The sequence below is a fragment of the Amphiprion ocellaris genome, chromosome 18 (genome assembly GCF_022539595.1).
Source record: "Amphiprion ocellaris isolate individual 3 ecotype Okinawa chromosome 18, ASM2253959v1, whole genome shotgun sequence".
Classification (NCBI taxonomy): Eukaryota; Metazoa; Chordata; class Actinopteri; family Pomacentridae; genus Amphiprion; species Amphiprion ocellaris.
This window is the reverse complement of record NC_072783.1, coordinates 23,476,774-23,488,946: the sequence shown is the minus strand read 5'-3', so window position 1 is coordinate 23,488,946 and position 12,173 is coordinate 23,476,774. Positions and strand designations below refer to the sequence as shown.

The window sequence follows — 12,173 nt, the reverse complement described above, 5'->3', positions numbered from 1 at the left end:
TAGTTTATTTCCTTAATTTTTTTTCTGTCAAGATTTTAATCCCAACCTTAAAAGTGAAACAAACTCTTAAATCACAATGAAAATACTTCTGTTGTCACAATCATGAGTTAGTCAATTATTCAGTTTATCAATTTAACTTTATTTGTTTAGCACCTTTCACACATGACAAAACTAAACAAGCAAAGAGAAAAAACTATGCTAAAACTATGATTAAAACTCAAAAACATTTAAAAAAAAAAAGATTTGACATGGTAATAAAATCTGTTGTGTCCAGGGGATGGAGGGAGTTTATTGAAGTCTTCTTGGGCTCACATGGGAAATCATTTAAAATATAAACTTGATATTCGGTCTAAGGAAACTGCAGAGCGACAGAAGAACCAACAATATCTCCCGTTTCCTCCTTTAATGAGTCGACTCTTCTTGTGCTTTCAGACCAAAGAACTACAGACTCTTCACAGCCTGCTCAAACTCTTGGTACAGGACCTCACCACACGGGTCAAGAAGGTTTCCTTCTCATTTCTACTCTGAAGCTCACCTTCTCCTGCTCAAACTACTGACAAATGTTTCTGCTGCTCTAAAGTCTGGTCTCCAAAACTTCCTAAAAACTCTCATTGTCTCTTCTGCTGCAGGTTGCTTTGTAGAACTGTTCCAGAAAACCTCACTAAACCACATGGAGGGGCCTCAAGATAGTCGTCCAAATGAAACCGTACAAAAACCAAACTAGCACAACCCAAACGCTAAAGTCTCCTGCAGCCTACCAGAGAACCTCTGAGAACAGAGAATCAGGACAGGAACTCTTACCTTCTGGACAACCAACGCTGGTTCTCAAACAAGAACACAGAATGTGTCTGACCAAAAACCTCTAAAGACTCACTACAGCCAAGATAAAGACACAACTCAGCTGCACCAAATCCACTAATCACTGCACACATTAGCACCATGTGCTAACTGTGGCTAAAGAACCTCATTTACCCAGACAACCATCCAGTACAAAGCCCTAAAACACACCAAGAAACACATTAAAGACGATTTTACTGCTGGAAGCTGCAAGCCAACGCCTAAAGAACAAACTAATGCAACGGAGCCAAACCCAGTTCAATTGTGAAGAGAAGCGGAGGAAATGTTTGTCTGCAGCTAAATAAAGCAGGAAGACACTGAGCTCCTCAGGTGTTCCTGATAACACCAAGCAGCCACCTGGACAGCCAATAGGAACACAGCTTACTGGAAGTCCAGAGGGCTGGGTTAGTGAAGGAAATTTAATTTAAAGTTGAAGCAGAAAGTTAACAAACAAAGTTGAAAACCACCTTCTGATACCTGGAATCTCTGAGTTTTCACACAAAGAACGCCTGAACATGTCAAACTAGTTCCATAGTAGAACCCTCATTGTAAAAACATCATAGTATGGTGTGTTGCTCAAAAAACATGACCCGGCTGTCTAGGGTCGCCGAGGAGCAACACAAAAACAGGACAAACGCTGGTTTCCAGGGGGTTAGGAGGATATTTATTTGAAAGAGTAAGTTTACAATAACACAACATGAGCAGAAAAATCACAAAGTCGGTCTTTAGTTCAACTGAAAATATTAGTTTTTGTCTTTTTTTATTGACCAAACTTTTCAGGAAGTAGATGAAGAATAATTGAAGCTCTCATGTAGAAGTCCAGCTTATTTTGGATCCTTATGGAGAGTTTAATCTTAGAGTTTGTAAAGCTGTTGAGTTTTTAGAGTCACATGGATTGTTTTGACATTTAATAACTGAGTCCTGAAATAAAATTACAGTTGTGGATTTCTGTCATTTAGTCTGGACTAAACAAATAACAGCAGCATAAATCTCAAATGTCATTATGAGGAGTCTGGATTGAGGTTTCTCACTTGATAATGATCAAAACATGAAATTTAGGTTGGTTTAAAGGAATATTCCACCTTAAATCTTTGAATGTTGACCTAAAAGGTTGGTTTCAGGAAGTATTCCACCTACAAGGTCCTCAAACATCCACTTTAAAGGAACATTCCACCAAAAATCCTTGGACATGCACCTAAAACGTTGGTTTAACCGAGTATTCCATGCAAAATCCTTGAGCAAAAAATCTTGGTGTAAAGGAGTATTCCACCTTAAAATGTAGACCAAAAGGATGATTTGGAGTAATATTCTACTCTAAAATCTTCCAATGTTGACCTAAAAGGTTTATCTGATGGTATATTCTACCCAACATTTACCTAAAAGGTTGGTTTAATGGTATATTCCCAGAAAAACCCTTGAACATTAGGCTTAATGGTATATTCCACCCAAAATACTTGTACATATACCAAGAATGGGGCGCCCGTATAGCTCAGCGCGTTAAGCGGGGGACCAATGTACAGGGGCTGGTCCCGACGCAGCGGCCCGGGTTCAATTCCTGCTCGCTTGGGGCAGTGGTGGCGCAACGGTTAAGTCTCTGGACTACCTGATCAGAAGGTCAGAGGTTCAAGCCCCGATGCGGCCACTGTTGGGCCCTTGAGCAACGCCCTTAACCCGTCCTGCTCCAGGGGCGCTGTACCATGACTGACCCGTCGCTCTGACTCCCCCAGCTGGGGAGATATGCAAAAATCAGAATTTCCCCTCGTGGGATTAATAAGGGATAATGAGAAAAAAAAGAGAGAAGTCAGTGTAAAGGAAATGTAGACCTAAAAGGATTGTTTAAAGGAATATTTAAATGATTATTTTCATTATTTAATAATCTGTTTTCAGTCAGAACCCTGGCAAACTTATTTTCTTCAGTTTTTTTAGTGGAAGTCACAAATAAAGGAGCTCTTGGTTTTTCCTGGCGTTACTGAGTCAAAAGCTGCTGTTTCAACACAGACATGTTCACATACATCCACAAACCTCTCAGCACTCAAACACCCACAGACAGGAGGCCGGCTGGACCGAGGCTCGGCGGCGTCCTCAGACCCACGAGTCGGGGAGTCGCTGAACTTGTTGGTCCGGTTTGAAGGCCTCCGTGTGGTCCAGTAGAAGTCCATGTAGTCGGTGTTGGCTTTGAACCGCAGCGACTGGCCACCATCAGGTGGACCAGCTCGTCCTCATAGGACTCCTCCTGTAGCCTTGAGGGGACCACAGGAACATTCAGTAGCTGTTGGAGTTCTTCCTGTCAGGCTCGTGGTAGAACGGCTCTGAAGAATCTTGTACTTGTCTTATCTGGAACAATCTAACAGCCTAAACCGTTAACAGCGGTGTAAAGAAGCAAACACACAGGCATAGATTAGGACTCAAACTAGATTTATTTTAGAAAACAAATCAACTTAGAGGCATTTGTTCACACGTGGCTGAATAGGAGGCCGTCCAATCAGATTTGAGGTCTTCACTCTGTAGGTTGTTTGTTTGGTGAGACTCCATCAGCTGACATGGATGTTTGATGGTCTTCCTCTCTAGTGCCAGATGATTCATCCATGAATTCAGCAGCTACAGACTGAAATGAAGCTCATGCTGCTGTTATTGAATTCCTGTTCCAGATCAAATGTTCAGAGCTCACCTTGAATGCAGCTGTCTGCTGTCTGATAGTTTTTCTCATTGTAGTCTTCAATAAAGTCTTTTTCCTCATGTCAGGATGTGGTGAGACTCTTTCTCAGTCTCTGCAGACGTCCCTCATTGTGCATCTCCAGAGAAGAAGAAAAACTGGTCACTGCTTCAGCATCACAAACGCTCTCCAGCATTGAGAGTGTTTTAGGAATTCATTCATTGTGTTATGAACTTTGAAGGAGCAGAAACTTTACAGCTGCCAAAGATATGAGCTCCAATTGTGTATGTTTTAGGAAATGAAGTTCATCAAATGAACACTTGATTTTTGCTGATAACTCTCATTATATTACTGAAGAAATCTAACATAAAAACCTGTAAACTCTCAGGCAGCTTTTGTTAAAGTTTGTCTATAATTCTATCATCATGTTCTGGAACCAGGACACTGCAGAAGTTCCTTCAATCAGATACTTGTGTGTTTCTATTTAAGGCCTCAGGTTTGAACGTACAGCAAAGGATTAGAAAGGAGTGATTTTAATATTTAAATCAGTCCAGTAAATGTTTGGCAAATTGAAGAAGGGTGACACAGTCGTACTGGGTGAGGTAGAGCAGGAGGACCCTCAGCACCTTCAGGTCCTGAACCAGAGCCTTGGTCTTTGCTCCTAGCTGATGCCACAGGGGGTCCAGGTAGTGACGGATAGTCTGGATGGGAGTGAAACAAACAGAACTTTAAAGAAAGAACATTCACCCTCCTTTATAGGTTATCAACAAGGTATTACAGCAACAGTGGTGTTGTTACAAGACTTATTTATACAATTTCCTTCTTTAAATACTGCAGTAAAATAATCTATATTCATATAAATCTGGCATGTCCGTTCACTAAAATGGTCATGTTGATGATGTCAAACTCCTGAACAAACAGATGCAGTTTTCTTGTTTTGGTGTTTGTCTCTTTTCAAGTTCGATCAGGTCAAACAAAGAATGAACTTGTCCCCAACATGTTTAAATGAAATGTGTTCAGTCTGATATTCAGTTCAGTCACATTACATTTTAATTATATTCTACCAGTTTACTACATATGTCAACTCCAGGAACCTCATATAATCAGGTTAAGAACAGTGAAACCCAACAAATCCAAAGTTTCCTCTTTCTCCAAAGAGGAGAGGTGCATCATGGGAAGTCACCCAGCAGTCTAGATTTATAGCACCTTCCTTTAGTCAGAGATACAGACATAACTATGTACTAAAGTCTTCTGTAAACATGCAGTATCTGTCGTCTTCTGACTAAAGCCCATTTAAATTAGCAGTGCATCCTGCTCCTCCACGCTCCTTAACATCCTTCCTGTTCCTCCACTCATGGCTGTTGGTCGTCTCTGGGTGTCGTTGTCTCGTGGCCTCGGTCCCTCTGTCCTTCTGTCCTTCTGTCCCTCTGTCCTTCTGTCCCTCTGTCCTTCTGTCCCTCTGTCCTTCTGTCCTTCTGTCCCTCTGTCCTTCTGTCCTTCTGTCCTTCTGTCCCTCTGTCCTTCTGTCCTTCTGTCCCTCTGTCCTTCTGTCCTTCTGTCCTTCTGTCCCTCTGTCCTTCTGTCCCTCTGTCCCTCTGTCCTTCTGTCCCTCTGTCCCTCTGTCCCTCTGTCCTTCTGTCCCTCTGTCCTTCTGTCCTTCTGTCCCTCTGTCCTTCTGTCCCTCTGTCCTTCTGTCCTTCTGTCCCTCTGTCCTTCTGTCCTTCTGTCCCTCTGTCCCTCTGTCCTTCTGTCCTTCTGTCCCTCTGTCCTTCTGTCCCTCTGTCCTTCTGTCCTTCTGTCCCTCTGTCCTTCTGTCCTTCTGTCCCTCTGTCCTTCTGTCCTTCTGTCCTTCTGTCCCTCTGTCCTTCTGTCCTTCTGTCCTTCTGTCCCTCTGTCCCTCTGTCCTTCTGTCCTTCATGTGCTGACTGGGAAATCTGAGTCAGCTACATGAAGAGGTCTAATCTTGATAATATCTGGCTGAATGTAACCTGATCTGCAATGTCATAAATAATTGTGAACAAAAGTTTACATACACTTGTAAAGACTTTGAAACACACGCATCTTTGTCACAAATAACAATCATACATTTTGGTTCATTCAAAGATATATTATAGGTCTTCTGGAACGATGACAAAATCTGCTGAGTCAAAAATATACATACAGCTACTTGAATTATCAGTTCTAGTGATGTAGAAAGCTGTGGGAATCAATTGAAAGTGCCATGGCCTCTTAAATTTTCATGAGTGATTATGACTGACTACAGCTGCTTCCCCGAGTCAACTTAATTACAACCCATTTGATAGACTCAAAGTCGAAGGAGCAGAGTACAGATATGAAACAACAAATCTCGACTTCAACAAGTGAGGAAAGTCACTTGGAGCCATTTCAAAGATGTTTCAGATTACAAAATCAACTGTGCAATCAGTTGTTTGCAAGTATAACAAACTGAGGTAAAAACAAAATGGGCAAAGGAACACTGAATCCAAAATTAGAATTGCTGTATGTATATTTTTGACTCAGCAGACTTAGCCATATCAGTGAAAACCCCAAAATGCCCGATTGCTTTTTGTGATGCGTGTGTTTCAGTCATTCCATTCTAGAAAATTAAGAGTTGTAGGAGTCATGGGAAACTCAAGGCTGTCATGATCTACATTGTCTTTCAGAGTGTATGTAAACTTCTGTTCACAGCTGTGCTCCTGCACTGTACAGGCATTACTGAAGACATTCAGCATTTTATCCACAACAGAAGGGACACAGAGTAAGGAAAGGAAAAAGGTTCCTCCATCATACAGAATTATGCTAATGTGTGCCATGCTTTATGCATGAATTCAAGTTCACATTTCTCAAGAGAAGTCTCTACTTAAAATCATGTTAATTATACTTTTGGACTTCATATTTTTCAAAGGAAATAAGATCATCTGTCCTGCTGCAGATTTATGTGCATTTAGCAAGGTAGGTTTGCTATTCCAGGTGCACCATTTAGCATCCTAAGTGACACTGTGTTGCTAAATGCATTGCAACTTATAACTTTCTGTCTGGAAACAAAGTCAACAATGTTATAATGCAATATGCATTTCTACTTTGATTTTGGCATTTTTAGTTCGATTAGATCATGTTTAGGTGCACAAAATCATTTTTAAAAATCCAATTTGAAATTTTAATTCACATCAAGCAACAATTCATACAACGCTGCCTAATATGGTGCCAGACTACGTCAGACAGCTGATAGATAATATGACATCATCCGCAGCATGGGGCAACACTATTACAGCTACAATATATGGTGTTAATGAAGTGCAAATGAAAAGCAATCTGGTGAAGTCCTCTGATGAAAGCAGCATGTGCACACAGAAATATCGAGGTATAAAGCAAACATGCTAAGAATAACCTGTGATCATGGGAGCAATAAACAAAATTATCATACTGCAGTTATCAGCACAGTCAAAACGACTTTATGCACTCTGAAGTGCAGGATCCTGAGGATGATCCTGAGGTCCTGCATGGATTTCAAGGACCTCTGCATCTCCAATCCTCTCTGCAAAGAGACACTCCAGTCAGATTCCTATAGGGACAGCACTTTTACGTTTGCCACCTGCTCTACTCTGAAAAGAATGGAAACTCATTATGCAATCAGCAGTTGTTTTGTGAATGTTTAGTTCTTACTTGCACTAGATCAGAAAAGTGCTCTTTTTCTGCAGCTACATATTATCATAGATACAGATCATTGAATCAATGACATACTGTATAATGCAAAAGAGGCAGCATTTTGTCTACATTGTACATTATTATCCATGCAGATACGATACAGACAGATATTGCGCAGTGAGAAAGACTGCAGGACCACTGCTCTGACTGTTTTGTGATTATTGTGAAACTGCATAGTCTACACCCTTTAAGAAAAAAAATACAATGGACAAATCAATCAAGAAAATTTGACAGGAAGACAATGAACATTTCAAAAAAGGAGCTGGCTGAAGGATTTTATTGATTCTCAGGGTTTCCTCTGGTTTCATCAAATAGATTGATGCTAAAAAACGTCACACTTAAAATTGATCGTATCGTATAAGACAGAGCGATGTAACTTAATCCAAGGATGCACATAAAAGGCAACTGCATAAAAAAATACTCAATCATGGCAATAAAAGAAGGAGCAAAAAATGTTGTGTTCATAATTAACAGCAAACTGAGACACACAAGGAACAGAGGAAGTGTTGAGTTACCTGGTTTGTCATCGCCGGAAATCAGATTCGCTTTGTATGAGCTGTGGAGGAAAATAAACAAGATTAAAGGTGTCAAACTTGAAATATTTGCCAGCAGAGAAAACTGATGAAAATGTGAGTCATCGCTCTGACCTCGTTCTCCAGGGTTTTCTCCACGGCTGGTCAAATGATGGACTGTACGCTGGTGGAGATGCACCTGGATGAAAAGCCTGGAGCTGCTGGAAGGTTCGCTGGTTACGACGGCCTGAGAGGTCGACGGCGTCCAGAGCTCGTCTGAGCATCCCCATCACAAGGTCCTTCTCTGAGGGTGTGTTGAATCACATAACACCAGCAGAAGAGTTATCACAGTAATACAGGAAAATATAAGCTTTCAGTGGTTCACTCAGAGAGCTCTATGAGTTGCAGTAATTAAATACAGAACAGAAAACCTTTTTAACTGGAGTCCTTAAATGCATTCATCATTAAAAAAAATATTTCAGTATCAATAATTAGCACAGATGAGGTTCATATTCACAAGATGCACCAAAAAGAAGAAGAAGAAAGTGGGCACAGCTTTTTTTAATCGATTCAAGGCAATATTATACGGCCGTGGCTCACCAAGTGAATTAAAAGCCAAAGAATTATAATAAGAGAGATCCATTACTATGAGCTATAATGCCACTGGTACCACATCTGATTGACAAGTTTCTGAGATCTCTGTTGTCAATAAGATCAGTCATTACCTAAAAAAGTATTGCACACAATCAGTCGCATGTTAAATGCCCTGTAGTGAATAATCAGCGCTGTGCAGAAATCAGATGTCCCTCTTTTGCTGGATTTAAGAGCATTGCCTCTGGGCTGTGGTTGACACGACCTACCAACTACTCAATTTTCATACTTTGAGAGAGATATGTATTGATAAGAATCTATTTTTAACAATATCTAAGAATGACTATTTCAGTTTGGATTGCAGCCGTCTGCAGAGGACATTTACAATGGAGTTATGGGTATTTCTAGATGCTTTTGTAAACTATTAACTATTATCTATTATTATTTACTATTATTATTAACTATCAGCGGTCTGCAGGAGGCAAAGTAAAAAATAAAACAGTCTGATTATTTTCTTTATGGTATAATTCAGGCACATGGCCACAAGTGATGCAAGACACTGAATGAAGAGCCATGAATAACATATAGAAGTGTATGTGGAAATATAATAAGTAGAGAAGAGAAAACATTAAATAGGAAATCTATTCAATAAATTGACAACAGAAGGCTATTAAGCATGTTAGACTGAAGAACAGGGTACAGTAATGAGCATTAGTATAAAATTTGAGCCACAAAACAGATTTTTATCCATTTTGCATTTTCAACGTGACCAAATAACTGCCAAAAATATGTATGCTGTGGGCCTACAAACCCCTCTATTGATATAAATTAATTGTCACTAATGTTTAATGTGCCATTTGATAAATCATGAGTGTGTGGGAAAAGTGCACAGTGTCAGACTGTATAAGTCAGTCTGGAAACTACAAATTTATAATGAAGCTGCAGGTGATACTTCTTTGAACCCTAATTTTATAATTTATGCTGTTTTTATATATTTGAACTCATACAATGTTCAAATAATTTAATGAAACTGACTAAACATTAAGAATTGATATGTATAGGGCATTTAGAGTGTAATTATGGGTATTTGTCCATAGTTTTATTAACTTGTCTGTCATAACTGGGGTGAACATCAGATTCTCTACAGCAGTCGGCAGGTGACACAGTAAAAATTCTGATTCTTTTTTGACCGTATAAAGCAAAACCTTAACCACACCAGTTTGCAAAACATCTGATGAATAACCTTTAGTAAGCTATATGCCGATAGAAACTTAAAAAGGAATTAAATTGCAGTATTCATTAAAGAATTGATATTAGAAAAATATTTAGCATGTAAAACCCAAAGCCAGTGTACAGAAATGTCTTTTTTTAAATGTAAAGTAGGGCAAGATCTGAGCAGCAAACTTATTCTGACCATTTGCCAACCATCTGAGAAATGCCTAGTTGATATAAATTCACTGCCATTGGCTTGTAATGTGTCATATATTATACCATTTGTGGGTGGAAGCAGACTTTGAAAGGCTCCTGCAATAGAAAGCATTAGTCTGGAGACTCCAAATGTAAGTGAGAGTTGGTGGTATTTATAACTTGGCTGTCCATGTGGAATGACGTGTTTTACCTCTTTGGCCTGCAAGCAGAAGCCACTGCTGCACTGTGGACAGCGAGTCTGTCTGCAGGATCTGACAGAGCAGCTCCAAAACCTGACACCAGAGCAGCAGACCATCACAGCATTAGCTCACAATCCACAAAAACTTCACAACTTACATCAAGCGCCTCATTAATCTCCCGTGGTTCTCTGTGACAAAGCTGCGTCGAAGGCTATTTTTTAACAAGTGTAACTTTAGACCAAAAGCTTTGCTCTCTGAATTATTTCTGTGACTTTGGAAATCTGCTTTTAAACCCTTCTTTACCGAGATAAAATATTACTTAGCTGTGCTTCATTTCAACGCCAAACTACCCCAAAATGCCACTTTTTGACGATTACAAAGGAACTCAAGATGAGTGGAGCTGTGAGTCACCGTGAGTTCTTGATCCTGGAAGGGTTGAGGACACTTTAGGTGCTGGGAATGAGATCTGTGCAGGTAAGACTTGCTGGATGGAGGGATGATTCTCCCAGTATCAGCTGAATACTGAGTCTTTTGGTGCACAAATTCATCCTCAGGTTGGTCCTGGAATATATCGATACATGCATCCAGTTTAATGTCTACAGGGGCTAGGAGGAGCCATACATAGAACACTGCCATGCTAGCAGCTTGATTCTTTTGTTTTGTCAAGCACTTTATAGCTAGAATTGGGCAAACTGTATACAATGTTTCTGCATGCCAAAAGCTTCTTTTGCCATATTACAATTAAAAATTCCACTTCAGGTGATCTCTACTGCTAGAAAAGGGCATATTATACTATTATACTGAAATTTTAGTGCAAAGAGGTATGTTGTAGCTTCAGGCAAAAACAGTAGCTCGGCAAAAAGTGTGTCGTTATCTGGATTACAGCAATATACATACCTCATTTTTTCCCCAATTGTGCTCGAAAAGACAGATTGACTTTTGCAACAAGTTCTTTAAGTTCATCCCTCCAGGCTTCTGAAAACAGTGCTGCGAAATAAATCAATAATCAATCAATAGATGCTAAAGTGCTCAGGGAGACTGCAGTGTCAGGTGAAAATTCTCTACAGTTCCCTCTGAATGGAAACGCAGGCAGGTGTCAGAAATAATCTGTTTTTTAATTTGTGTTGAATAGAGAGTCAATTATGGTGATCAATAATTGCTCATTTCTCCATCCAGTAATGATCATGATAATGAGTGGTAACAATTAAACACAGCTCTAAAAAAATGCATATAATTATTTGAAAGTTGTTTAGAGGAAAGGAAAGGAAAGGAAAGGAAAGGAAAGGAAAGGAAAGGAAAGGAAAGGAAAGGAAAGGAAAGGAAAGGAATGGAAAGGAGTTAGTTTAGAGACCTTGTTCTGCCTACCTTGAATATGTGTCACCCGGTGTGGATGAGGGTTGTGCCGGGAGAAGAATGAGTGGTGACTCAAGGCCCCAAAGCGTGGGCTGCTTTTTGTCAGTGTCTTGGTAAATTCAGTGTTGAATGGGTCTTGATTTATTTGATTGTGGCTCCTTTCTCCTGTCGTTCCCTGGGAGTCTGGTGCTGTAAACGTATCTGAGTGATGAATGGTAGTTTTGTCTAAATCAGAAGGAGAAAGAAGAAGTGAAAAGCTCTTTTGATATGATGTGACAGAAACACCAAAACCTTATTATAGTAGTAGTTTTTTGTTTCAAAGTTGCTAAAAACTAAACACCTGAGAACTTATCAACTACCCTGGTGCACACAACTCTGACTTCATGAACTAAACTTCAAGAACAAGTAATGTGTGTTTTGTGTCTGATTGGAAAGAAATGCATCAGGTAAACACATTTTGAGAAAATAAGATTGAAGGACCACTTTACCTCTGAAAATAGGGTGCAGCTCCAAACTTCTGGTAGTCAATGTTTGTGTTGCTTTGGTTGCTAAGAAACCTCAACTAAACAATGGCATCTGTGTACTGGCACACTCAGTCAGGAGTTTAGAGTGGATGTGCAAAGCAAGTGCGATTTACCTATGGTATAATATTCTATAATTATGTATTGTATGAACAGCTGTAAATGAAATTAATGCAGAGAGAAGAGACACTGCACCCGACCACACATGTAGTTTTATCTGGCTGTAGTTCTATGTGGAGGAACAAGAGAAAAAAAACAATGTCTTACCAGAAAAATGTGTTTGAATTGAAATTTTTAACCCTAAAAACTATCTGCAGATGTTAGCTTCTCCTCTGCTCATGCATATATGCATTTTAATGCAGTCCAGTTCCTGATAAATCTGTTTTTATTTAGC

At 39.7% G+C, this 12,173-nt stretch overlaps 1 protein-coding gene across 4 annotated transcripts; it reads right to left on the bottom strand.

Moving 5' to 3' along the window:
* Positions 1–2,706: 2,706 nt before the first annotated feature.
* On the bottom strand, positions 2,707–11,858 carry LOC118470090 (protein TBATA-like). Of its 4 annotated transcripts, none has more exons than XR_008599430.1 (10): positions 11,747–11,858; positions 11,271–11,483; positions 10,803–10,892; positions 10,317–10,466; positions 9,917–9,998; positions 7,843–8,011; positions 7,711–7,751; positions 6,915–7,025; positions 3,506–4,191; positions 2,707–3,442 (listed from the first exon to the last, which is right to left on the bottom strand). XR_008599430.1 is itself a non-coding variant. In XM_055004300.1 (9 exons), the coding sequence occupies exons 3-8, from the start codon at positions 10,866–10,868 to the stop codon at positions 6,943–6,945; spliced, it is 591 nt and encodes a 196-aa protein (XP_054860275.1). In that variant the 5' UTR covers positions 10,869–10,892; positions 11,271–11,483; positions 11,747–11,858; the 3' UTR covers positions 2,708–4,191; positions 6,915–6,942. The 4 variants fall into 4 exon arrangements, 1 of the variants encoding a protein (XP_054860275.1); XR_008599431.1 differs by having other exon boundaries at positions 2,707–3,435; XR_008599432.1 differs by having other exon boundaries at positions 2,707–3,401.
* Between the last annotated feature and the right edge of the window lie 315 nt (positions 11,859–12,173).

Bases quoted from the DNA above. Each gene is read 5' to 3' on its own strand.
- LOC118470090 (XM_055004300.1), bottom strand. From the start codon at position 10,868: ATGAACTTAAAGAACTTGTTGCAAAAGTCAATCTGTCTTTTCGAGCAC. The intron at 9,999-10,316 runs GTGACTCACAGC...CTCTGGTGTCAG, and splicing joins TCCAGGATCAAGAACTCACG to GTTTTGGAGCTGCTCTGTCA. The intron at 7,026-7,710 runs GTAACTCAACAC...GTCTCTTTGCAG, and splicing joins TTCCGGCGATGACAAACCAG to AGAGGATTGGAGATGCAGAG.